General features: G+C 45.5%; 1 protein-coding gene across 2 annotated transcripts in view; it reads right to left on the reverse strand.

Moving 5' to 3' along the window:
- Window positions 1–27500, reverse strand: part of dpy (dumpy) — a 386475-nt gene that overhangs the window by 324534 nt on the left and 34441 nt on the right. For both annotated transcript variants that reach the window (XM_070093949.1, XM_070093948.1), the window contains exon 2: window positions 5070–5128. In XM_070093949.1, coding sequence (XP_069950050.1) covers window positions 5070–5128 — 59 coding nt within the window. The remainder of the gene's footprint in view (window positions 1–5069; window positions 5129–27500) is intronic.

A 27500-nucleotide genomic window follows, 5' to 3' on the forward strand; every position in this document is an offset into this window, starting at 1 on the left:
TACTCTACCATGACCCCTGTACAGTCTTCTATACTCCACCAACTTACTCTACCATGACCCCTGTACAGTCTTCTATACTCCACCAACTTACCCTACCATGACCCCTGTACAGTCTTCTATACTCCACCAACTTACTCTACCATGACCCCTGTACAGTCTTCTATACTCCACCAACTTACCCTACCATGACCCCTGTACAGTCTTCTATACTCCACCAACTTACTCTACCATGACCCCTGTACAGTCTTCTATACTCCACCAACTTACTCTACCATGACCCCTGTACAGTCTTCTATACTCCACCAACTTACTCTACCATGACCCCTGTACAGTCTTCTATACTCCAGCAACTTACCCTACCATGACCCCTGTACAGTCTTCTATACTCCACCAACTTACCCTACCATGACCCCTGTACAGTCTTCTATACTCCACCAACTTACCCTACCATGACCCCTTTTATAGTCTTCTATCTCCACCAACTTATCGTACCATGACCCTGTACATTCTTCTATACTCCACCAACTTACCTACCATGACCCTGTACAGTCTTCTATACTCCACCAACTTACCCTACCATGACCCCTGTACAGTCTTCTATACTCCACCAACTTATCCTACCATGACCCCTGTACAGTCCTCTATGCTCCACCAACTTACCCTACCATGACCCCTGTACAGTCTTCTATATTCCACCAACTTACTCTACCATGACCCCTGTACAGTCTTCTATACTCCACCAACTTACTCTACCATGACCCCTGTACAGTCTTCTATACTCCACCAACTTACTCTACCATGACCCCTGTACAGTCTTCTATACTCCACCAACTTACTCTACCATGACCCCTGTACAGTCTTCTATACTCCACCAACTTACCCTACCATGACCCCTGTACAGTCTTCTATACTCCACCAACTTACCCTACCATGACCCCTGTACAGTCTTCTATACTCCACCAACTTACCCTACCATGACCCCTGTACAGTCTTCTTTACTCCACCAACTTACACTACCATGACCCCTGTACAGTCTTCTATACTCCACCAACTTACCCTACCATGACCCCTGTACAGTCTTCTATACTGCAACAATTATAGCCAGTTATAGATCAACCTGGGTGAAGGTGATCAATCAGATATTGAGGAGGAAGGGTGAACAATTACCTCTGATGTGCAACCCCGAAATTGCTACGAGAAACTTTGTGCAAGTTAATAATGCGACCACAACAGTGTCGCCTTGCAACTCTCCAGCAACACTCAGTGAAGTGAGTTTAACACAGAGTTATACTGAGTTACTAAGGTAGCTGTTGTTACACTGACTTTACTGACTCGTTAACTGTTGTTATACTGACTTTACTGACTTGTTAACCAATGTAAGTGTCAGTGACATCATCTGCACGACAGTCACATAGGTTAGTTAGTTAACTGAGTTTAAAGCCTATTAGCTAGCCAATAGCGCTTCTACCCCCACCCCCTTCCCGTTAATACACACTGTTAGGATCAACGACACTAAACGGCAGGTTGAACTCTTGTTTTTTCATCTCAGTTCTGCCCGAAGTGATGTTGAGGCGCCGTGAACAGCGGTGACACAGGCGCTAATAACACCTGTTGTGACACCTGCCTGCACACTGTGATCACTTGGACACCGCAGTGAACACCTGAACAGCGCTGTGAACACCTGAACAGCCAGCCAGGGATGATAAATACCGCACCGTAAGAACGGTACAAGAACACACACACATCTCGTGCCTAGTTAACCCAGACGGTGTTAATGAAGGAGAACGTAGTTACTGTGTGTCAGAACTCTGTAAGAACAACAACGCTGAAGAACATGACTGATGATGAACAACATATATATATATATATATATATATATATATATATATATATATATATATATATATATATATATATATATATATATATATATATATATATATATGTCGTGCCGAATATGTAAAACTGGTCAATGAGCAAGAACTCATTTAAATTTAAGTCCTTTCTAAAATTTTCTCTTATACGCTTAAAGATATATTTTTTTCATTAATGTTAATGTAAAAATTTTTAATTTTCCTACAAAAGAATCTTAGAAAACTTACCTGACCTTATTATAACAAGAACAATTTATTTTAGCCCACCCCAACTAAATATATTTTAGATTTGTTTACAATAATTTAATACTAAACAAACACAGTGAAATATATTTTTTTCGTTAGGTTCAGAATGATTACATATATATATATATATATATATATATATATATATATATATATATATATATATATATATATATATATATATATATATATGTATGTATGTATGTATGTATATATAAAGATGATGAGAGAATGAATGGGGAAAACAGATATATGGAGGAGGCAGTGAGTGTCTCCCACGACTGTTATGGTCAGGTGAACACCTTAAGCCATGTGTGATTACCATACACTGTGAGGGGCCTGAGGGGGGTGTCACCTTACACTGTGTTGGAAGTTACACTGTGTGGGAAGTTACAGTGTTGGAAGTTACACTGTGTGGGAAGTTACAGTGTTGGAAGTTACACTGTGTGGGAAGTTACAGTGTTGGAAGTTACACTGTGTGGGAAGTTACACTGTGTGAGAAGTTACAGTGTTGGAAGTTACACTGTGTGGGAAGTTACAGTGTTGGAAGTTACAGTGTTGGAAGTTACACTGTGTGGGAAGTTACACTGTGTGGGAAGTTACACTGTGTTGGAAGTTACACTGTGTGGGAAGTTACACTGTGTGGGAAGTTACACTGTGTGGGAAGTTACACTGTGTGGGAAGTTACACTGTGTGGGAAGTTACACTGTGTGGGAAGTTACACTGTGTGGGAAGTTACACTGTGCATGGTGACTTCCCACACACGGAGAACTAGCAGGTGGTAGATTGGTGGTGATTGAATGAATGACAAGAGAGATAGACAGAGAGATGGAGAGATAGATGGAGAGATAGAGAGATGCAGGATGAATAACGGCGAGGGGAAGTGACTCCCAATTCCTCCAACCCACTTATTATCTTGGGAGGGGGAGAGGAGGGGGAGGGTATGGAGTTAATAGTGGAGGAGGAGACAGTTGGAAGGGAAGGGGGAAGAGGAGGAGGGAGGGGGAAGAGGAGGAGGAAGAAGAGGGAGGGGGAAGAGAAGAAGGAAGAAGGGGGAGGGGGAAGAGGAGGAGGGAGTGGGAAGAGGAGGAGGGAGGGGGAAGAGGAGGAGGGAGGGGGAAGAGGAGGAGGGAGGGGGAAGAGGAGGAGGGAGGGGGAACAAACAATAATAATTATAGGAGACTTAAACACTGTCAGATCTCTATAGTAATAATAATAATAATAATAATAATAATAATAATAATAATAATAATAATAATAATATAATTATTATTATTATTATTATTATTATTATTGGATTTACAAAAAAGCAAGACTGAGAGAGAGAGAGAGAGAGAGAGAGAGAGAGAGAGAGAGAGAGAGTCAGGGCCGGATATAGCGGTATACTTTTTTTATATCTCCCCTCTGTCACCTTCACCTCCTCTCCCTCATCCTCTTCCTCCTCCTCTTCCTCCTCCTCTTCCTCCTCCTCCTCCTCCTCCTCTTCCTCGTCCTCTTCCTTCTCTTCCTCGTCCTCTTCCTCCTCTTCCTCTTCATCTGATGCCTCACATCAACATAACACTTCCTGCCGCTTCCAGGAGACTAATCATCAGGACTTACTGAAGGAGGGCCCCTACCTGGGCCCCTAGTGTGGGCCACTCCAGGGACCCCAAATAAGGACCACTCTAGGGCTCCCAGGTGAGGGGGAGACCACTCCCCGGGGCCCCCAGTCTTGGCTACTGGCCTACATCACTACACTAAGGGACACACCTTTCACTATCGTGCTCCAGCTCCTGGCTTAACTCAAGCCACTTTCTCTCTTTTACACAATTTACAACTATCACACAGACTGTAAATGGAAACTGGGCAACGTTTCGCACAGTCCTGGACCGCCAATCAGCTTCTCCCGACCTGATAATGGACCGGTACAGACCGAAATAATCCGTCTAATGCTCATTTACGGTATTTTGGGTTAGTTGTGAATTGTACCAACCATGGTATTGTGGGTTAGTTGTGAATTGTACCAGCCATGGTATTGTGGGTTAGTTGTGAATTGTACCAGCCATGGTATTGTGGGTTAGTTGTGAATTATACCAGCCATGGTATTGTGGGTTAGTTGTGGGTTGTACGTGTTGGTATAATATAAGCATCACAGAGTGTACCACACACACAGTGTAAGTGTTCCAACACTGTAACTGTCACACAGAACACCACATTTACACTCCGAGATGTTTACACAGCTGTCATTAACATAACATTAACATTATGATAGCCAGAGAGCGTTGCTATCTCTGCTCGAGGAAAGGTGTTCCTGCGCCTGTCTGACTTCCCTTGTTGTTATTTTTATTCAACAAATTGTGACACTGGTTTACGTGCAGTGACTAGAGAATGCATCATCTGATCGACTTGAAATTGAAGTCTCCAAGCTCAAACTGACAGCTTTCAGTACCTCGTGAATGACAGCCCTTACTGCGTGGAGGAGTGTGGTAGTTAGGAGCACACTGTGTGTGTGTCCTGGTACACTGTGTGTCCTGGTATACTGTGTGCCCTGGTACATTGTGTGTCCTGGTACACTGTCCTGGTACTCTGTGTGTCCTAGTACAGTGTCTTGGTACACTGTGTGTTTTGGTACTCTGTGTGTCCTAGTACAGTGTCCTAGTACAGTGTCCTAGTACAGTGTCCTAGTGCACTGTGTGTTCTGGTACTCTGTGTGTCCTAGTACAGTGTCCTAGTACAGTGTCGTGGTACACTGTGTGTTCTGGTACTCTGTGTGTCCTAGTACAGTGTCCTAGTACAGTGTCCTGGTACAGTGTCCTGGTACACTGTGTGTTCTGGTACTCTGTGTGTCCTAGTACAGTGTCCTAGTACAGTGTCCTGGTACACTGTGTTCACGTCAGAGAGACAGTTACCTCAGTAAGTGTGTCACAGAGGAGAGGCAGAGTGAACAAAGACTACAAGTGCAGTACTTACCACTGGTAATAATAACGTTAACGTCACTATATGAGCGAGGCTAGGAGGCTTCTTTTTTACTGCAAAGAAAGAAATTACATTAATAAACTTTATAAGTGGCACTGTGTTCATTATATGTGTTCACAATGACAGTATTTGTTATAATGTTCTTAACTACTGTGTGCAAGGTTGTGTGTGTGTGTGTGAACTTTCAGTGATATGTTGGGTGTAGTGTGCACCCTCACATCCTTCCCTTTGTTACAAGGTGTGTTTCCTCTTGACCTCCTGGAGACACCTGTCTGACTCATCTTGCTGCCTCGCCACTTCTCAGGTTTATACTTATTTACCTGGTCTTATTCTTCTCCATGCTTGGAGTCGTCGACTCACTGTGACAACCATGATTTAAATCTCCCCTCATATGTTAATAACCCAAATACTTGTACTGGCACTCTCAGAGTACCTCACTGATTACTCTCACTCATCATGTTTTCTCTTCTGTCACTCTGTCGTATATCCTTCAGGTAACCTCAAGTTCACTGAAACACTCAAGTCACCACCACCTGTTGAGCCAGCTGGTGTCGCAGCAGGTGCAGGAGGACTGTCAAATACTTTCTGGCACTCCAAGAATATACACTCCATACATCCCCGTCTCTATTGTTGTATCTGTATGAGTATTACAGTACTCTAGCAGGCTTGTATGACAGCGCTAGTCATCTCTGGAACTATACATGTGTCTGGTAAGTCCCTCTAGAACTATCCAACACACTCCCCCTGAGTGTCTTGTCAACTACTGTTTACACTCTGTATGCCAGAGATACTGGAGACAGTGTCTCTACCTATCTACCACTAACATGGATACCTCATTAGTGACTGTCCAGACTTCTTTTATGTGTGTTGTGTGTGTGCAAAGTTGTGAAACAGGAACTTGACAGTGAGAGACAGTGGTCGACCATCTTGCCTAGGTAGACACAACACATATGTGTTGTGTGACACAGGATGTGTCTCCAGCTCCTCCAGTAACTCTACTGCCTACTCAGTTCTGATGATTTTCTCTTCTACCTGATCTTCTCTAAGACCTGTGATGTAGTGTACCACCATACACTACCACTACACATGTTGGTGTAGTGTTGTACCACCATATACTACCACTACACATGTTGGTGTAGTGTTGTACCACCATACACTACCACTACACATGTTGGTGTAGTGTTGTACCACCATACACTACCACTATACATGTTGGTGTAGTGTTGTACCACCATACACTACCACTATACATGTTGGTGTAGTGTTGTACCACCATACACTACCACTATACATGTTGGTGTAGTGTTGTACCACCATACACTACCACTACACATGTTGGTGTAGTGTTGTACCACCATACACTACCACTACACATGTTGGTGTAGTGTTGTACCACCATACACTACCACTACACATGTTGGTGTAGTGTTGTACCACCATACACTACCACTACACATGTTGGTGTAGTGTTGTACCACCATATACTACCACTACACATGTTGGTGTAGTGTTGTACCACCATACACTACCACTACACATGTTGGTGTAGTGTTGTACCACCATACACTACCACTACACATGTTGGTGTAGTGTTGTACCACCATACACTACCACTATACATGTTGGTGTAGTGTTGTACCACCATACACTACCACTATACATGTTGGTGTAGTGTTGTACCACCATACACTACCACTATACATGTTGGTGTAGTGTTGTACCACCATACACTACCACTACACATGTTGGTGTAGTGTTGTACCACCATACACTACCACTATACATGCTGGTGTTGTGTTGTACCACCATACACTACCACTACACATGTTGGTGTTGTGTTGTACCACCATACACTACCACTACATATGTTGGTGTAGTGTTGTACCACCATACACTACCACTACACATGTTGGTGTAGTGTTGTACCACCATACACTACCACTATACATGTTGGTGTAGTGTTGTACCACCATACACTACCACTACATATGTTGGTGTAGTGTTGTACCACCATACACTACCACTATACATGTTGGTGTAGTGTTGTACCACCATATACTACCACTATACATGTTGGTGTAGTGTTGTACCACCATACACTACCACTACATATGTTGGTGTAGTGTTGTACCACCATACACTACCACTATACATGTTGGTGTAGTGTTGTACCACCATACACTACCACTACACATGTTGGTGTAGTGTTGTACCACCATACACTACCACTATACATGTTGGTGTAGTGTTGTACCACCATACACTACCACTACACATGTTGGTGTAGTGTTGTACCACCATACACTACCACTATACATGTTGGTGTAGTGTTGTACCACCATACACTACCACTACACATGTTGGTGTAGTGTTGTACCACCATACACTACCACTATACATGTTGGTGTGGCGTTGTATCACCATACACTACCACTACTACCACTACTACTACCACTACTACCACTACTACCACTACTACCACTACTACTACTACTACCACTACTACCACTACTACCACTACTACTACCACTGCTACCACTACTACTACCACTACTACCACTACTACTACTACTACCACTACTACCACTAGTACCACTACTACCACTACTACTACTACTACCACTACTACCACTACTACTAGCACTACTACACAAGTTGGTCTTGTTACGGTAGTGGCTCAAACAGGAACTTTCTCTACGTCACACATTACTACTGGTGTTGTTGCAGCTGACACTCACCCTCTCCATGTACTTCCCTCAGCAAGTTTCCAGTCCCATCACTGTCTCCTCTTTTATGTTCTAATTTCCTGTTACTTTCTCCTTCCCTTCCAGTGAGGCTTTTAACTATCTATATATCTACAAATATATATATATATATATATATATATATATATATATATATATATATATATATATATATATATATATATATATATATATATATATATATATATATATATATATATATATATATATATATATATATATATATATATATATATATATATATATATATATATATATATATATATATATATATGCAAAACAACCACTCTGAAAGAATAGAGAAATTCCAGGCGCTTTCGTGACTACTCACATTATCAAGGAACTCTTTCACCTGTTCTTAGTAACCTATACATGGAATTTTTTGAAACAAGGTTGCTTAACACAATCCTCCCTAATAGAGCTAAATGGTTCAGATATGTTGATGATATTTTGTGTCTTATGCCCAAAAATGTTGATATACACCATTTCCTTGGAAAATTAAATAGCTTAGCCCATTCTATAAACTTTACTGTTGAGTTTGAAGAAAATAACTCATTGCCTTTTCTAGATGTTTTAATTATTAAGGATAATAATGAATTCAAATTTAAAATTTACAGAAAACCTACAAATAACTGTTCCTATGTCCACTATTATTCCTCGCATCAAGATAGAGTCAAACTGTCTGTTTTCTCATCAATGTTTTTGAGAGCTTTACGAATTTGTAGTCCTGAGTTCATAGATGAGGAAATATCCAAAATTTATGAAATAGGTAATGATTTAAAATACCCAAGAAATGTAATTGATAAATCTTTTAAAGTTGCTAGAAATACTTTTTACAATCCAAAAAGGGACAACCAGCCTTATTCAACTAAAAATATGTTGGTTCTCCCTTACCATCAAAACTTGGTTGATATGCCTTCTCTTCTTAAGACTTTTAATATTAAAGTTGTATTCAAAAATCTTGATACAGTAAAAAAACTTTTGATAAAGAATTCCCCCCAAAATGCTGATGGATGTGTCTATAAGATTCCTTGTAAAATTTGCGATAAAGTTTATTACGGTCAAACTGGTAAAAATCTCGAACTAAGATTAAAACAACATAAATATAGCATTAGAACTGGACAAGATTCCAATGCTCTATTTATTCATGTAAGAGATTTTAACCATCCAATTGATTTTCAAAAAGTTGAGAAAGTAGTATCAAGCAAGTCCATGGTCGACAGGAATATAATTGAATCTTGTTTCATAAAAAGCAGTTTTGACAATAATATGAATATTTCCTTTGGTTTATATAAATTAGATCCATTTATAATTAATAGAATTTGGGAAGAATTTAATAATACACTGGACAAATAATAATTTTAAAAATTTTCTTGGGTAGAATAGTTTGTGGGTGAGTTGTGCAAAGGACCTATCCTGTTGGGTCGGCGCGCGTCAGGTGTTTAACCGTTGTGGGATCTGATAGTGAGGTGCTGGCCAGACCCCTTATATAGCTTCCTTGGATGCTTTACTTTCATAGTTCCTTGATAATGTGAATAGTCACGAAAGCGCTTGGAATTTCTCTATTCTTTCAGAGTGGTTGTTTTGCATATATATATATATATATATATATATATATATATATATATATATATATATATATATATATATATATATATATATATATATATATATGATGGGGTCCACCTCTGGTGTAAATTGTGGGACCCACAGCCTCGGAGAAGTGGATAAAAAGGCTTCAAGGAAGAATATTTGGATTTCTTCCTGAAGCCGTTTGAATATTCCACTTCCCCTACCACCCCATCTTTTCATATATTTTTTTTTTACCAATAGGAATATTTTATTACATAATATGGTACAGAAGATTTATTAAGAGATACATTGTTGATATAAAGGTGGCATATAAGGTACATGTTGTTACGTGTGTATCACCGATTATAAGGCGAAAATCTCATCCAGCTCCTCAGAGCTGGGGCGTGTTCCCAAAATACAGCAGGCATTACCCCTCTGAACAGCCGCACTGAGTCGCTGGAACAGAAAACTAGCTGCCCTGGGATCCCTAGTTACCCTGATGAGTCTTTTTCCCAGCTCCTTAAGGAATTTAGATGCACTCTTTCCCCATGAGCCAAGGGTCTCTGAGCCTATGGGAACAAACATATAATGATGGGCAAGTTCTCCATATTTTCTAGACTTTTGGGACTCCCTGAAGCTGGCAGCTGCCCCTCCTTCCTCCCTGGTGTATTGGAGATAGGTATCAGCCAAGGTAGATGCACATGTGTAGTCCCACACCACCTGCTTCCCATCTGTCCAGACTTGAAGGGTGATACCATCTGGACGCTTCTGGCTGCCATCAGATCTGCATAGCTGGGGTGTCTCCCTTACTGCTGGGCATTCGGCTGTTGTGAGGCTCCTCTTGATAATGTTATTAACCTCATCATGTCTTGCAGTCTTTCCCTCGGATTTACGGCACACAAGGCCATGGTACCCGAATCGGTCTGCTGCTTCACTGCCACAAATACACCTGTGTTCGGCGAGAACAGGGGCGGCAAGCCGAAGGGCAACACCGATACGGATGGTCTGTGGGTCGAGGCGTGTGCCAAGGCTCGAGTTGGGAACAGCCAACAGAAAGTCCCCAGCATGAGGGGCTCTCACTGCCAGGAGGCGGGCTCTATCCTTCCCTGACACACTCTGAAGCATTGTTGAGGCTATATTTTCCACTTTTGGACCATCCCAGTGCGATTGTTTGTAGTTGTTGGGGGGAGCAGGTCTGGTTTCAGAGCCCGTTAGATTATCTAAGATCATGGCTCCGTCAATGAATTTTTGGTCCTGGACTCCAATTTTGTCCCTAAGATGTTCAGGGAGAATCGCTGCTACAAGCTCTCTGGATGCAATACATGAGGACAGAAAAGCAGGTAGTGCAATCTGTGATGACTTGCGGACACCAATGCCTCCTAGTCTGACTGGAAGTGTAGCTTGGTTCCACTGCCCGTCTTCTAGAGTAAGGTTAAGTACTTTCGTAAAAATCTGCCTCAGAATACTGTCATATTCGTGCAGTATAGGGTTATCATATGAAGGTGCACATCTTAGGAAATATGTCAACCTGGGCAGACTCGAGCACTTTGTGAGAAGGTACAAGGCATCGTGGGTGTCCAAAATGCCTAGTCGTTGTTCCATTCTCCTTAACTCTTCCAATTTCTTCCTGAGAATTGTGTCAATGGCATTGCTTCCCAGAGGTGCTCCTAGCAAGACACTGTTTGTGGGGGCAATGACTGCTGCTCCTGGTAGTTTTGATCTCACTGCATTTATCACTTGTTGACTGACTGAGATGATTTCACATTTGGATGGATTCAGGATGAGACCCATTTCCTGTCCCCGTGTCATTACCTGTGTAAGGTCATGTAGGAGGGACTCCTTTGTACCTGCTAGTGTGCCGTCACCTATATATATACATATACAATGTGCGTGTTGAGAAAGAGTATAAAGTGGGACCAAGAGCTGCAGTTCGTGTCTAGCGCTAAAAGACCCATACGAGTTTAGAGGTTTCTTCAGTATATATCACAGGAAGGTCGACGCCAGTGTGGGCGTGTGAGGGTGGTCACTACACCCTGCTGGGTGGTCATTACACCCTGCTGGGTGGTCACTACACCCTGCTGGGTGGTCACTACACTCTGCTGGGTGGTCACTACATCCTGCTGAGTGGTCACTACACCCTGCTGGGTGGTCACTACACCCTGCTGGGTGGTCACTACACCCTGCTGGGTGGTCACTACACCCTGCTGAGTGGTCACTACACCCTGCTGGGTGGTCACTACACCCTGCTGGGTGAACACTACACCCTGCTGGGTGGTCACTACACTCTGCTGGGTGGTCACTACATCCTGCTGAGTGGTCACTACACCCTGCTGGGTGGTCACTACACCCTGCTGGGTGGTCACTACACCCTGCTGGGTGGTCACTACACCCTGCTGAGTGGTCACTACACCCTGCTGGGTGGTCACTACACCCTGCTGGGTGAACACTACACCCTGCTGGGTGGTCACTACACTCTGCTGGGTGGTCACTACATCCTGCTGAGTGGTCACTACACCCTGCTGGGTGGTCACTACACCCTGCTGGGTGGTCACTACACCCTGCTGGGTGGTCACTACACTCTGCTGGGTGGTCACTACATCCTGCTGGGTGGTCACTACACCCTGCTGGGTGAACACTACACCCTGCTGGGTGGTCACTGCAACCTGCTGGGTGGTCATTACACCCTGCTGGGTGGTCACTACATCCTGCTGGGTGGTCACTGCACCCTGCTGGGTGGTCATTACACCCTGCTGGGTGGTCACTACATCCTGCTGGGTGGTCACTGCACCCTGCTGGGTGGGCACTACACTCTGCTGGGCGGTCATTACACCCTGCTGGGTGGGCACTACACCCTGCTGGGTGGGCACTACACTCTGCTGGGCGGTCACTACACCCTGCTGGGTGGGCACTACACCCTGTTGGGTGGGCACTACACTCTGCTGGGCGGTCACTACACCCTGCTGGGTGGGCACTACATCCTGCTGGGTGGGCACTACACTCTGCTGGGCGGTCACTACACCCTGCTGGGCGGTCACTACACCCTGCTGGGTGGGCACTACATCCTGCTGGGTGGGCACTACACTCTGCTGGGCGGTCACTACACCCTGCTGGGTGGACACTACACCCTGCTGGGTGGTCACTACACCCTACCACTGTGATACCACACACAAGACCACTGTGATACCACACACAAGACCACTGTGATACCACACACGAGACCACTGTGATACCACACACGAGACCACTGTGATACCACACACAAGACCACTGTGATACCACACACAAGACCACTGTGATACCACACACAAGACCACTGTGATACCACACACAAGACCACTGTGATACCACACACAAGACCACTGTGATACCACACACAAGACCACTGTGATACCACACACAAAACCACTGTGATACCACACACAAGACCACTGTGATACCACACACAAAACCACTGTGATACCACACACAAGACCACTGTGATACCACACACAAGACCACTGTGATACCACACACAAGACCACTGTGATACCACACACAAGACCACTGTGATACCACACACAAGACTACTGTGATACCACACGCAAGACCACTGTGATACCACACACAAAACCACTGTGATACCACACACAAGACTACTGTGATACCACACACAAGACCACTGTGATACCACACACAAGATCACTGTGATACCACACACAAGACTACTGTGATACCACACACAAGACCACTGTGATACCACACACAAGACTACTGTGATACCACACACAAGACCACTGTGATACCACACACAAAACCACTCTGGTAGTACCAAACTTATGACACTGTGGTACCATACAAGACCACTAACTGTGTTAGTACCTTACACAAGACCACTAACTATGGTAGGACCATACACACAAGACCATTAACTGTGGTAACAGACTAACAGGAAGGGTATTAACATAAATCCATGAGATGCTGTAAGGGATCAGGCACAAGGAAGAAGGTTCGTCTAGTGGAATGACTATAACTAGTCACAGCAACTAGCATAAAAACTAGATATGTCTAGCAAAGGTCAAGCAGAGCTAGCAGAAGCTAGTGTGGTGGGCGACTTACTGGTTGAGACCCAGGGCTAGTAACAGGAGAAGCCAGGATCGAGGCCATGTGAATGTGTAAGCTGTTTGGGTGTGTGTAGTGTGGGTGCAGTAGTGTGGGTGGTGTGGGTGCAGTGTGGGTGTAGTGTGTGGTGTAGTGTGGGTGTAGTGTGGGGTGTAGTGTGGGGTGTAGTGTGGGTGTAGTGTGTGTAGTGTGTGAGTAGTGTGGGTGTAGTGTAGGTGTAGTGTGGGGTTTACTGTGGGTATAGTTTAGGTGTAGCGTGGGTGTAGTGTGTGTAGTGCGTGTGAAGTATGGGTGTAGTGTGGGTGTAGTGTGTGTGTAGTGTAGGTGTAGTGTGGGTGTAGTGTGTGTGTAGTGTGGGTGAAGTGTGGGTGTAGAATGGGTGTAGTGTGGGTGTAGTGTGTGTGAAGTGTGGGTGTAGTGTGGGTGTAGTGTGGGTGTAGTGTGGGTGTAATGTAGGTGTAGTGTGGGTGTAGTGTGGGTGTAGTGTGGGTGTAATGTAGGTGTAGTGTGGGTGTAGTGTGGGTGTAGTGTGGGTGTAGTGTGGGTGCAGTGTGGGTGTAGTGTGGGTGTAGTGTGGGTGTAGTGTGGGTGTAATGTAGGTGTAGTGTGGGTGTAGTGTGGGTGTAGTGTGGGTGTAATGTAGGTGTAGTGTGGGTGTAGTGTGGGTGTAGTGTGGGTGTAGTGTGGGTGTAGTGTGGGTGTAGTGTGGGTGTAGTGTGGGTGTAGTGTGGGTGTAGTGTGGGTGTAGTGTGGGTGTAGTGTGTGTGTAGTGTAGGTGTAGTGTGGGTGTAGTGTGGGTGTAGTGTGGGTGTAGTGTGGGTGTAGTGTGGGTGTAGTGTGGGTGTAGTGTGGGTGCAGTGTGGGTGTAGTGTGGGTGTAGTGTGGGTGTAGTGTGGGTGTAGTGTGGGTGTAGTGTGGGTGTAGTGTGGGTGTAGTGTGGGTGCAGTGTGGGTGCAGTGTGGGTGTAGTGTGGGTGTAGTGTGGGTGTAGTGTGGGTGTAGTGTGGGTGTAGTGTGGGTGTAGTGTGGGTGTAGTGTGGGTGTAGTGTGGGTGTAGTGTGGGTGTAGTGTGGGTGTAGTGTGGGTGTAGTGTGGGTGTAGTGTGGGTGTAGTGTGGGTGTAGTGTGGGTGTAGTGTGGGTGTAGTGTGGGTGTAGTGTGGGTGTAGTGTGGGTGTAGTGTGGGTGTAGAGTGTATGTACTGTGGGGTGTAGTGTGGGTGTATGTGTGTGTGTGTAGCGTGGAGTGTAGCGTGGGTGTAGTGTTGGTGTAGTTTGGGTGTAGTGTGGGTGTAGTGTGGGGTGCAGTGTGGGTGTACTGTGTGTAGTGTGGGTGTGGTGTGGGTGTGGTGTGGGTGTGGTGTGGGTGTGGTGTGGGTGTAGTTTGGGTGTAGTGTGGGTGTAGTGTGGGTGTAGTGTGGGAGTAGTGTGGATGTGGTGTGAGTGTAGTGTGGGGTGTAGTGTGGGTGTAGTCTGTGTTTAGTATGGGTTTGGTGTGGGTGTAATGTGAGGTTTAGTGTGGGTGTTGAGTGTATGTAGTTTGGGTGTAGTGTGGGTGTAGTGTGGGTGTAGTGTGGGTGAAGTGTGGGTGTAGAATGGGTGTAGTGTGGGTGTAGTGTGGGTGTAGTGTGAGTGTAGTGTTGTGTTGTGTTGTGTAGCGCTGTGTAGTGTGAGTGTAGTGTTGTGTAGTGTGAGTGTAGTGTTGTGTAGTGTGAGTGTAGTGTTGTGTAGTGTGAGTGTAGTGTTGTGTAGTGTGAGTGTAGTGTTGTGTAGTGTGAGTGTAGTGATGTGTAGTGTGAGTGTAGTGTTGTGTAGTGTGAGTGTAGTGTTGTGTAGTGTGAGTGTAGTGTTGTGTAGTGTGAGTGTAGTGTTGTGTAGTGTGAGTGTAGTGTTGTGTAGTGTGAGTGTAGTGTTGTGTAGTGTGAGTGTAGTGTTGTGTAGTGTGAGTGTAGTGTTGTGTAGTGTGAGTGTAGTGTTGTGTAGTGTGAGTGTAGTGTTGTGTAGTGTGAGTGTAGTGTTGTGCAGTGCTGTGTCGTGTTGGGTTTAGTGTAATGTGGTGTGTGTGTGTTATGTAGTGTGGGTGTATAAATGCGGTAGACAGGTGTAATGTTAAGGTATTGCATAAATGTGGAGAGAGAGAGAGAGAGAGAGAGAGAGAGAGAGAGAGAGAGAGAGAGAGAGAGAGAGCAGTAAGAGTGTAATAATGGTACAAACGTACAAGAGTGTCATTAAGGTTATATCAACGTCTCATACAAACATCTTACACAATATATACAAACACTGATCAAACACCCAAGTGAATGTTTGATGTCACAGCCACACGAGTGCTGTGTGACATCGACCCTAATACACGAGCTCCCAAACTGTGCTTATACCAGTTTCTCTCTCTCTCTCTCTCTCTCTCTCTCTCTATCTCTGTCTCTGTTTTTGTCGTCTATAATTTGCAACAAATGATAATTTACCAGTTATAATACTATGTGATTTCCGTCATTTATAACCCACACAATATGTAATCAAATGATAATCGGCCAATCACAATACAACTATCAGGTTTCTGTCATCTATACTTACTCACTTTAAGGGAAACAAGTGACAATCGACCAATAACAATACTATTTTAAGGTTTCTGTCATCTATACTTACTCTCTTAGAGGAAAACAAGTGACAATCGATCAATCACAATACCACTTTAAGGTTTCTATCATCTATACTTACTAGCTTAAAGGGAAACAAGTGACAGTCGACCAATCACAATACCACTATCAGGTTTCTGTCATCTATACTTACTCGCTTAAAGGAAAATAAGTGACAATCGACCAATCACAATACCACTATCAGGTTTCTGTCATCTATACTTACTCGCTTAAAGGGAAACAAGTGACAGTCGATCAATCACAATACCACTTTTAGGTTTCTGTCATCTATATTTACTTGCTTAAAGGAAAACAAGTTTAAATAATACAATAATTACTCAGTTCAAATCCTTATAATACAATAATTTTAATGAAGAGTCCCAAAAAAGAACTACTTTGGGAACTCCAAGGAAGAAAAAAAATCCTTTCCAAAGAGAAGAGTTATCAGACCTTTGGGAAATTCAAGCGTCAAGAAAAGACACGATCTGAATTATTGACCGGACCGGGGGAAGACCCGACGAGTCAGATAAGCATGGACTCAGCAATGCAAACAAAGGATCAAGCATAAGGATCATAGCACAAGGACTCGCATAGATCATAGCATAAGGATCAAGAAAGGATCTTACAAGGACCAGTGGGTTAACCAGCAAAGGATCAAAGCACAAGGACGGCAGCAAGACCAGCAGGGGGATCAAGCAAAAGGGTCAACGCTGGGGGACCAGCATAAGGGCTCAGCAAGATCAAGCATAAGGACGCGGGGAACAAAAGGGTCATACAAAAGGGCGCAAAGTAACAAAAAGGGTCACAGCAAAGGACAAGCATAAGGATCAGCAAAAGGATAAACATAGGGTCATAGCAAAGGGGCTAGCATAGATCATAGCATAAGGGTCACAAAAAAAAAGGGTCAAGCATAAGGGACATAGCAAAGGATTTACAGGGGAAAGGCTTTAAAGGATACAGCATGGGGTCATGGGACAAGGATCCAGCACAAGGATCAAGCATTTAAGGATAAGGATAGGATCAAGACGGACAAGCATAGACAAACAAGGATCAAGCAAAGGATCATGCAAAAGGATCATACAAGGACTCAACAAGGATCATAGCAAAAGGACAAGAAAAAGGATTTGAACAAGAGAATTATTGTATTATGTTTAATTTCATAGTTTTTAACAAACGTCCCTTTTCAGCCACAGAAAAAGGAATTTTTTTTAATCCGAAAAACCCAAAAAAAAATTGAAAAAAAAAAAACCCAAACAAATTTTATTTTTTTTTGGGGCATAGAGCAAGCGAAACAATAAAAAATAAGAAACAAATGAGGATCGACTACCCCTTTTCTGTAATCAACTAAGGGGCCGGGACAGGTGGGTTGATGGAAGATGGGCCGGACAGGTGGACCAGTGCAGTGTTTAGAGCAGGGGGCCAGGTGGGGGGGTGGTTCGACAGCCTACACTTAATGGGGGGTGGCAGTACTGGGCGTGGAGTGACACGGGGGGGCAGGGAACGGGGCGGGTGCATGGGGCTTTTTTGATGCCAGAATCGTTATCACGGTGACAGGCGTGACGGGCCAGGCGTTTTAAATTGCTGGGCTTTGCTGAGGCGGCCGCCAAAAGGGAGTACGTTGCTGTTTCGCCGTGCCAAGTTTGCGCCGACCCGCACGCCGTTTCTGCCGCGCCGCAGGCGCTAGACCGCCGCTGCCGCCGCTGCTGCGCCGCTAAAGCGCCAGACCGCACCGCCGGCTGCCGCCTGGCGCCCCCACCGCCGCGCTGCCGCCGCCCCGGGCCCCTAGCACCGCCACCGCCCGGGTGCCGCCGCCGCCAATGCTGCTGTTAGGGCTGCTGCTAGTGCTGCTGCTGCTGCTAGTGCTGCTGATGCTGTTGCTAGTGCTGCTGCTAGTGCTGCTGCTGCTGCTGCTGCTGCTGCTGCTGCTGGCAGTAAGACAGCAGACAAAGGAGAGAGAGAGTGAGCGTGCAGGTTGAACATGTACCCCGGGACAGTCAGTGATGGCGGGGCAGACACAAGGGCATGGCTAGGGTATTTCCTTCTCTCTACCCGCCTCTCTCACTCAACACAACATTCTGGGTATTTACAAACATCAGCCACAAAGAGGAATGTTAACATTAACCATTAGGAAGAATGTTAACATTGTAAGAGGATGTTAACACAGCCGATGTGGCAACATTCCTGACGGCTGACATCACCTTGCTGACGTCACTGCCGTGCCCACCCTTCAAAATGAAAGTTAAATTCACGGAAATTGTTCAAAAATTTTCAAAGTTCAAAATGTTCAAAATTCAAATTCTAGCATCTTAGTTTACGTTAGAAACTTGTCTAAAACCCAGAGTAAAACGTCGATATTTTAAAACTGATGTTGTAGTGTGTTGTTGATGTTGTGTTGATGCTGTGTTGATGTTGTGTTGATCCTGTGTTGATGTTGTGTTGATCCTGTGTTGATGTTGTGTTGATGTTGTGTTGATGTTGTGTTGATGTTGTGTTGATGATGTGTTGTTGATGTTGTGTTGTTGATGTTGTGTTGTTGATGTTGTGTTGATGTTGTGTTGATACACAAATAACCCGCACATAAAAGACAGAAGCTTACGACGTTGTTTCGGTCCGACTTGGACCATTGACAAAGTCAGTGTGACTTTGTCAATGGTCCAAGTCGGACCGAAACGTCGTCGTAAGCTTCTGTCTTTTATGTGCGGGTTATTTGTGTATCGTTCCAGTCACGGTGTTGTGCCTTTTTGTTATTTATTTGTGTTGATGTTGTGTTGATGTTGTGTTGATGTTGTGTTGATGTTGTGTTGTTGATGTTGTGTTGTTGATGTTGTGTTGTTGATGTTGTGTTGATGTTGTGTTGTTGATGTTGTGTTGTTGATGTTGTGTTGTTGATGTTGTGTTGTTGATGTTGTGTTGTTGATGTTGTGTTGATGTTGTGTTGATGTTGTGTTGATGTTGTGTTGATGTTGTGTTGATGTTGTGTTGATGTTGTGTTGTTGATGTTGTGTTGTTGATGTTGTGTTGATGTTGTGTTGTTGATGTTGTGTTGTTGATGTTGTGTTGATGTTGTGTTGTTGATGTTGTGTTGCTGATGTTGTGTTGTTGATGTTGTGTTGTTGATGTTGTGTTGATGTTGTGTTGTTGATGTTGTGTTGCTGATGTTGTGTTGTTGATGTTGTGTTGATGTTGTGTTGATGTTGTGTTGATGTTGTGTTGATGTTGTGTTGTTGATGTTGTGTTGATGTTGTGTTGTTGATGTTGTGTTGATGTTGTGTTGTTGATGTTGTGTTGTTGATGTTGTGTTGTTGATGTTGTGTTGATGATGTTGTGTTGTTGATGTTGTGTTGATGTTGTGTTGTTGATGTTGTGTTGTTGATGTTGTGTTGATGATGTTGTGTTGATGTTGTGTTGTTGATGTTGTGTTGTTGATGTTGTGTTGTTGATGTTGTGTTGATGTTGTGTTGTTGATGTTGTGTTGTTGATGTTGTGTTGATGATGTGTTGTTGATGTTGTGTTGTTGATGTTGTGTTGTTGATGTTGTGTTGTTGATGTTGTGTTGATGTTGTGTTGTTGATGTTGTGTTGTTGATGTTGTGTTGATGTTGTGTTGTTGATGTTGTGTTGCTGATGTTGTGTTGTTGATGTTGTGTTGATGTTGTGATGATGTTGTGTTGTTGATGTTGTGTTGTTGATGTTGTGTTGATGTTGTGTTGTTGATGTTGTGTTGCTGATGTTGTGTTGTTGATGTTGTGTTGTTGATGTGTTGTTGATGTTGTGTTGTTGATGTTGTGTTGTTGATGTTGTGTTGTTGATGTTGTGTTGTTGATGTTGTGTTGATGTTGTGTTGTTGATGTTGTGTTGTTGATGTTGTGTTGTTGATGTTGTGTTGTTGATGTTGTGTTGTTGATGTTGTGTTGTTGATGTTGTGTTGTTGATGTTGTGTTGTTGATGTTGTGTTGTTGATGTTGTGTTATTGATGTTGTGTTGTTGATGTTGTGTTGTTGATGTTGTGTTGTTGATGTTGTGTTGTTGATGTTGTGTTATTGATGATGTGTTGTTGATGTGTTGTTGATGTTGTGTTATTGATGTTGTGTTGTTGATGTTGTGTTATTGATGTTGTGTTGTTGATGTGTTGTTGATGTTGTGTTATTGATGTTGTGTTGTTGATGTTGTGTTATTGATGTTGTGTTGTTGATGTTGTGTTATTGATGTTGTGTTGTTGATGTTGTGTTATTGATGTTGTGTTGTTGATGTGTTGTTGATGTTGTGTTATTGATGTTGTGTTGTTGATGTTGTGTTGTTGATGTTGTGTTATTGATGTTGTGTTGTTGATGTGTTGTTGATGTTGTGTTGTTGATGTTGTGTTGTTGATGTTGTGTTGATGATGCTGTGTTGTTGATGCTGTGTTGTTGATGCTGTGTTGATGATGCTGTGTTGTTGATGCTGTGTTGATGATGTTGTGTTTTTGATGTGTTGTTGATGCTGTGTTGATGATGTTGTGTTGTTGATGTGTTGTTGATGCTGTGTTGATGATGCTGTGTTGATGCTGTGTTGTTGATGTTGTGTTGTTGATGCTGTGTTGATGATGTTGTGTTGTTGATGTTGTGTTGTTGATGTGATGTTGTGTTGTTGATGTTGTGTTGTTGATGTTGTGTTGTTGATGTTGTGTTGTTGATGTTGTGTTATTGATGTTGTGTTGTTGATGTGTTGATGATGTTGTGTTGTTGATGTTGTGTTGTTGATGTTGTGTTGTTGATGTTGTGTTGTTGATGTTGTGTTGTTGATGTTGTGTTGTTGATGTTGTGTTGTTGATGTTGTGTTGTTGATGTTGTGTTGTTGATGTTGTGTTGTTGATGTGTTGTTGATGTTGTGTTGTTGATGTTGTGTTGTTGATGTTGTGTTGTTGATGTTGTGTTGTTGATGTTGTGTTGTTGATGTTGTGTTGTTGATGTTGTGTTGTTGATGTTGTGTTGATGATGTTGTGTTGATGTGATGTGTTGTTGATGTTGTGTTGTTGATGTTGTGTTGTTGTTGTGTTGTTGATGTTGTGTTGTTATGTTGTGTTGTGTGATGTTGTGTTGTGTGATGTTGTGTTGTGTGATGTTGTGTTGTGTGATGTTGTGTTGTGTGATGTTGTGTTGTGTGATGTTGTGTTGTGTGATGTTGTGTTGTGTGATGTTGTGTTGTGTGATGTTGTGGTGTGTTGTGTGATGTTGTGTTGATGTGTTGTTGATGTTGTGTTGTTGATGTTGTGTTGTTGATGTTGTGTTGTTGATGTTGTGTTGTTGATGTTGTGTTGTTGATGTTGTGTTGATGTTGTGTTGTTGATGTTGTGTTGCTGATGTTGTGTTGTTGATGTTGTGTTGTTGATGTTGTTGTTGATGTTGTGTTGATGTTGTGTTGTTGATGTTGTGTTGTTGATGTTGTGTTGATGTTGATGTTGTGTTGTTGATGTTGTGTTGTTGATGTTGTGTTGTTGATGTTGTGTTGTTGATGTGTTGTTGATGTTGTGTTGTTGATGTTGTGTTGTTGATGTTGTGTTATTGATGTTGTGTTGTTGATGTTGTGTTGTTGATGTTGTGTTGTTGATGTTGTGTTGTTGATGTTGTGTTGTTGATGTTGTGTTGTTGATGTTGTGTTGTTGATGTTGTGTTGTTGATGTTGTGTTGTTGATGTTGTGTTGTTGATGTTGTGTTGTTGATGTTGTGTTGTTGATGTTGTGTTATTGATGTTGTGTTGTTGATGTTGTGTTGTTGATGTTGTGTTGTTGATGTTGTGTTGTTGACGTGGATGGCAGCACAACATATCCATGCTATGGATGGCAGCACAACATATAGATATACAATAGGCCTAGGAACTAGGCCTCAGAAGGTTAACAGGAAAACATCTGGATTTTTATGTATAGTTACAAGCAAATGTAAGAAATTTGGTTACTCTGATATCTTATTTTCAATAATAAGATATCTTGACATGTTATATTGCTTATTTTACTGTCTTTATAATGTTTAATAAGAGGGCAAATAAGCACATAGTGTTCAAGAGGTGGGGCCAGGAGCTGTGACTCGATTCCTGCAACAACAAATACGTGAGTACGCACACTTAGGTGAGTACACACTGGTGAGTACACACTGGTGAGTACACACTGGTGAGTACACACTGGTGAGTACACACTGGTGAGTACACACTGGTGAGTACACACTGGTGAGTACACACTGGTGAGTACACACTGGTGAGTACAAACTGGTGAGTACACACTGGTGAGTACAAACTGGTGAGTACACACTGTTTAACTGGTGCCGAAGCTCACTTCTTACGCCAGCGTTGAAATTACCACCATTGGTGGCCCATTGTGGAGGTCGAGACTCAGCTCCTGGTCCCGTCTCCACCGCTTTGGTCACCATCACTGTTTCCTGATATATTGGTCCTTGTCATGCCTACTCTTGAAGCTGTGTATTGAGTCTACCTCCACCACTGCCTCATACAAGTCCTTCCACTCTTCAACCAGACCCAGAATTATGTGTGTGTGTGTGTGTGTGTGTGTGTGTGTGTGTGTGTGTGTGTGTGTGTGTGTGTGTGTACCAGTACCTCAGGCTACCGTACACACGTCACAAGCCGGACGTGATATGATGTCATGTTCGTCTGCAGACCAGAAGGGAGGGAGGGAGGGAGGGAAGGAGGGAGGGAGGGAGGGAGGGAGGGAGGGAGGGAGGGAGTGAAGGTGGGAGGGAGGGAGGGAGGGAGGGAGGGAGGGAGGGAAGGTGGAAGGGAGGGAGGGAGGGAGGGAAGGTGGGAGGGAAGGAGGGAGGGAGGAAGGGAGGGAGGGAGAAGAGGAAAGTGGAAAGGGAGAGATGGGTAGGAACGGAGGGACAGGTTATATAAAAGCAAGAGGAGGGGGAGGGAGAGAGGTAGGGGGAGATTGATATAAGGGGGAGGGGCAAGAGAAGGGGCAGGGGGCAGGGGGCAGGGGGGTAGGGCACAGGGGCAGTGGACAGAGACAGTAGCAGGGGCAGAGGCAGGGGCAGGGGCAGTGGCATGGGCAGGGGCACGGGCAGTGGCAGGGGCAGTGGCAGGGGCAGTGGGCAGGGGCAGTGGGCAGGGGCAGGGGCAGTGGCAGGGGCAGTGGCAGGGGCAGTGGTAGAGGCAGGGGCACGGGCAGTGGCAGGGGCAGGGGCAGTGGGAGGGGCAGGGGCAGTGGCAGGGGCAGTGGCAGGGGCAGTGGCAGTGACAGGGGCAGTGACAGGGGCAGTGGCAGGGACAGGGGCAGGGGCAGTGGCAGGGGCAGGCTCAGGGGCAGGGGCAGGGGCAGACTCAGGGGCAGGGGCAGGCTCAGGGGCAGGGGCAGGCTCAGGGGCAGGGGCAGGCTCAGGGGCAGGGGCAGGCTCAGGGGCAGGGGCAGGGGCAGACTCAGGGGCAGGGGCAGGCTCAGGGGCAGGGGCAGGCTCAGGGGCAGGGGCAGGGGCAGGCTCAGGGGCAGGGGCAGGCTCAGGGGTAGGGGCAGGCTCAGGGGCAAGGGCAGGCTCAGGGTCAGGGGCAGGCTCAGGGGCAGGCTCAGGGGCAGGGGCAGGCTCAGGGGTAGGGGCAGGCTCAGGGGCAGGAGCAGGCTCAGGGGCAGGGGCAGGCTCAGGGGCAGGGGCAGGCTCAGGGGCAGGGGCAGGCTCAGGGGCAGGGGCAGGCTCAGGGGCAGGGGCAGGCTCAGGGGCAGGGGCAGGGGCAGGCTCAGGGGCAGGGGCAGGCTCAGGGGCAGGGGCAGGGGCAGGCTCAGGGGCAGGGGCAGGGGCAGGCTCAGGGGCAGGGGCAGGGGCAGGGGCAGGGGCAGGCTCAGGGGCAGGGGCAGGGGCAGGGGCAGGGGCAGGCTCAGGGGCTGGGGCAGGGGCTGGGGCAGGGGCAGGGGGATATAGAGAATACCGTGGGAGTGAAACTTGATACAATACAAGGTCTGCTGTATGACACCACTCCTTAAGTGAGACCACTCACTTATTAAGACCACTTACTCATTAAGACCACTTACTCATTAAGACAACTAAATCATAAAGACCACTAACTCACTAGAGGCCAGATGCTAGAGGCCAGATGCTAGAGACCAGACACTAGAGGCCAGATACTAGAGGCCAGACACTAGAGACCAGACACTAGAGGCCAGATACAAGAGGCCAGATACTCTAGGCCAGATACTAGAGGCCAGATACTAGAGGCCAGACACTAGAGGCCAGATACTAGAGGCCAGACACTAGAGGCCAGACACTATAGGCCAGATACTAGAGGCCAGACACTAGAGGCCAGATACTAGAGGCCAGATGCTAGAGACCAGACACTAGAGACCAGACACTAGAGGCCAGATACTAGAGGCCAGACACTAGAGGCCAGATACTAGAGGCCAGATGCTAGAGACCAGACACTAGAGACCAGACACTAGAGGCCAGATACTAGAGGCCAGACACTAGAGGCCAGATACTAGAGGCCAGACACTAGAGGCCAGACACTATAGGCCAGATACTAGAGGCCAGACACTAGAGGCCAGATACTAGAGGCCAGATGCTAGAGACCAGACACTAGAGACCAGACACTAGAGGCCAGATACTAGAGGCCAGACACTAGAGACCAGACACTAGAGGCCAGATACTAGATGCCAGATACTCTAGGCCAGATACTAGAGGCCAGATACTAGAGGCCAGACACTAGAGGCCAGATACTAGAGGCCAGACACTAGAGGCCAGACACTATAGGCCAGATACTAGAGGCCAGACACTAGAGGTCAGATACTAGAGGCCAGATACTAGAGGCCAGACACTAGAGGCCAGATACTAGAGGCCAGATACTAGAGGCCAGACACTAGAGACCAGACACTAGAGGCCAGACACTAGAGGCCAGATACTAGAGGCCAGACACTAGAGGCCAGACACTATAGGCCAGATACTAGAGGCCAGACACTAGAGGCCAGATACTAGAGGCCAGATACTAGAGGCCAGACACTATAGGCCAGATACTAGAGGCCAGACACTAGAGGCCAGATACTAGAGGCCAGACACTAGAGGCCAGATACTAGAGGCCAGACACTAGAGGCCAGATACTAGAGGCCAGACACTATAGGCCAGATACTAGAGGCCAGACACTAGAGGCCAGATACTAGAGGCCAGACACTAGAGGCCAGATACTAGAGGCCAGACACTAGAGGCCAGATACTAGAGGCCAGATACTAGAGGCCAGATACTAGAGGCCAGATACTAGAGGCCAGACACTAGAGGCCAGATACTAGAGGCCAGACACTAGAGGCCAGATACTAGAGGCCAGACACTAGAGGCCAGATACTAGAGGCCAGACACTAGAGGCCAGATACTAGAGGCCAGACACTAGAGGCCAGATACTAGAGGCCAGATACTAGAGGCCAGATACTAGAGGTCAGACACTAGAGGCCAGATACTAGAGGCCAGATACTAGAGGTCAGACACTAGAGGCCAGACACTAGAGGCCAGATACTAGAGGCCAGACACTAGAGGCCAGATACTAGAGGCCAGACACTAGAGGCCAGATACTAGAGGCCAGATACTAGAGGCCAGATACTAGAGGTCAGACACTAGAGGCCAGATACTAGAGGCCAGATACTAGAGGTCAGACACTAGAGGCCAGACACTAGAGGCCAGATACTAGAGGCCAGACACTAGAGGCCAGATACTAGAGGTCAGACACTAGAGGCCAGATACTAGAGGCCAGATACTAGAGGTCAGACACTAGAGGCCAGACACTAGAGGCCAGATACTAGAGGGGATAAATAAACTAAGTCTAGTGTTATCTGGGGTTATCTTAACAGAAGTTTGTGGTAACATGGTAGTACTAACTGGGAGAATCCCGCCCCATGGCAGCTCCCTACTGTGGGCGTGGGCGCGGGCGTGGGTGTGGGCGTGGGTGTGGGCGTGTGGGGCGTAAAAGAAGGTCGTGATATTTCTAAAGGTTGAGAGAAAACATTTCCTGAGTTCGTGGGTTGATCCAAGGTTCCTGCGTCACTACTCTACCTCACTACTCTAACTCACTACTCTGCCTCGCTACTCTACCTCACTACCCTGCCTCGCTACTCCGACTCACTACTCTACCTCACTACTCTACCTCACTACTCTGCCTCGCTACTCCGACTCACTACTCTACCTCACTACTCTGCCTCGCTACTTCGACTCACTACTCTGCCTCGCTACTCCGACTCACTACTCTGGAGTTTACCTGGAGTTTACCTGGAGAGAGTTTCGGGGGTCAACGCCCCCGCGGCCCGGTCCGTGACCAGGCCTCCTGGTGGATCAGCGCCTGATCAACCAGGCTGTTGCTGCTGGCTGCACGCAAACCAACGTACGAGCCACAGCCCGGCTGATCAGGAACTGCCTTTAGGTGCTTGTCCAGTGCCAGCTTGAAGACTGCCAGGGGTCTGTTGGTAATCCCCCTTATGTGTGCTGGGAGGCAGTTGAACAGTCTCGGTCCCCTGACACTTATTGTATGGTCTCTTAACGTGCTAGTGACACCCCTGCTTTTCATTGGGGGGATGGTGCATCGTCTGCCAAGTCTTTTGCTTTCGTAGTGAGTGATTTTCGTGTGCAAGTTCGGTACTAGTCCCTCTAGGATTTTCCAGGTGTATATAATCATGTATCTCTCCCTCCTGCGTTCCAGGGAATACAGGTTTAGGAACCTCAAGCGCTCCCAATAATTGAGGTGTTTTATCTCCGTTATGCGCGCCGTGAAAGTTCTCTGTACATTTTCTAGGTCGGCAATTTCACCTGCCTTGAAAGGTGCTGTTAGAGTGCAGCAATATTCCAGCGTAGATAGAACAAGTGACCTGAAGAGTGTCATCATGGGCTTGGCCTCCCCAGTTTTGAAGGTTCTCATTATCCATCCTGTCATTTTTCTAGCAGATGCGATTGATACAATGTTATGGTCCTTGAAGGTGAGATCCTCCGACATAATCACTCCCAGGTCTTTGACGTTGGTGTTTCGCTCTATTTTGTGGCCAGAATTTGTTTTGTACTCTGATGAAGATTTAATTTCCTCATGTTTACCATATCTGAGTAATTGAAATTTCTCATCGTTGAACTTCATATTGTTTTCTGCAGCCCACTGAAAGATTTGGTTGATGTCCGCCTGGAGCCTTGCAGTGTCTGCAATGGAAGACACTGTCATGCAGATTCGGGTGTCATCTGCAAAGGAAGACACGGTGCTGTGGCTGACATCCTTGTCTATGTCGGATATGAGGATGAGGAACAAGATGGGAGCTAGTACTGTGCCTTGTGGAACAGAGCTTTTCACCGTAGCTGCCTCGGACTTTACTCTGTTGACGGCTACTCTCTGTGTTCTGTTAGTGAGGAAATTATAGATCCATCGACCAACTTTT

The sequence above is a fragment of the Cherax quadricarinatus genome, chromosome 44 (genome assembly GCF_038502225.1).
Source record: "Cherax quadricarinatus isolate ZL_2023a chromosome 44, ASM3850222v1, whole genome shotgun sequence".
Classification (NCBI taxonomy): Eukaryota; Metazoa; Arthropoda; class Malacostraca; order Decapoda; family Parastacidae; genus Cherax; species Cherax quadricarinatus.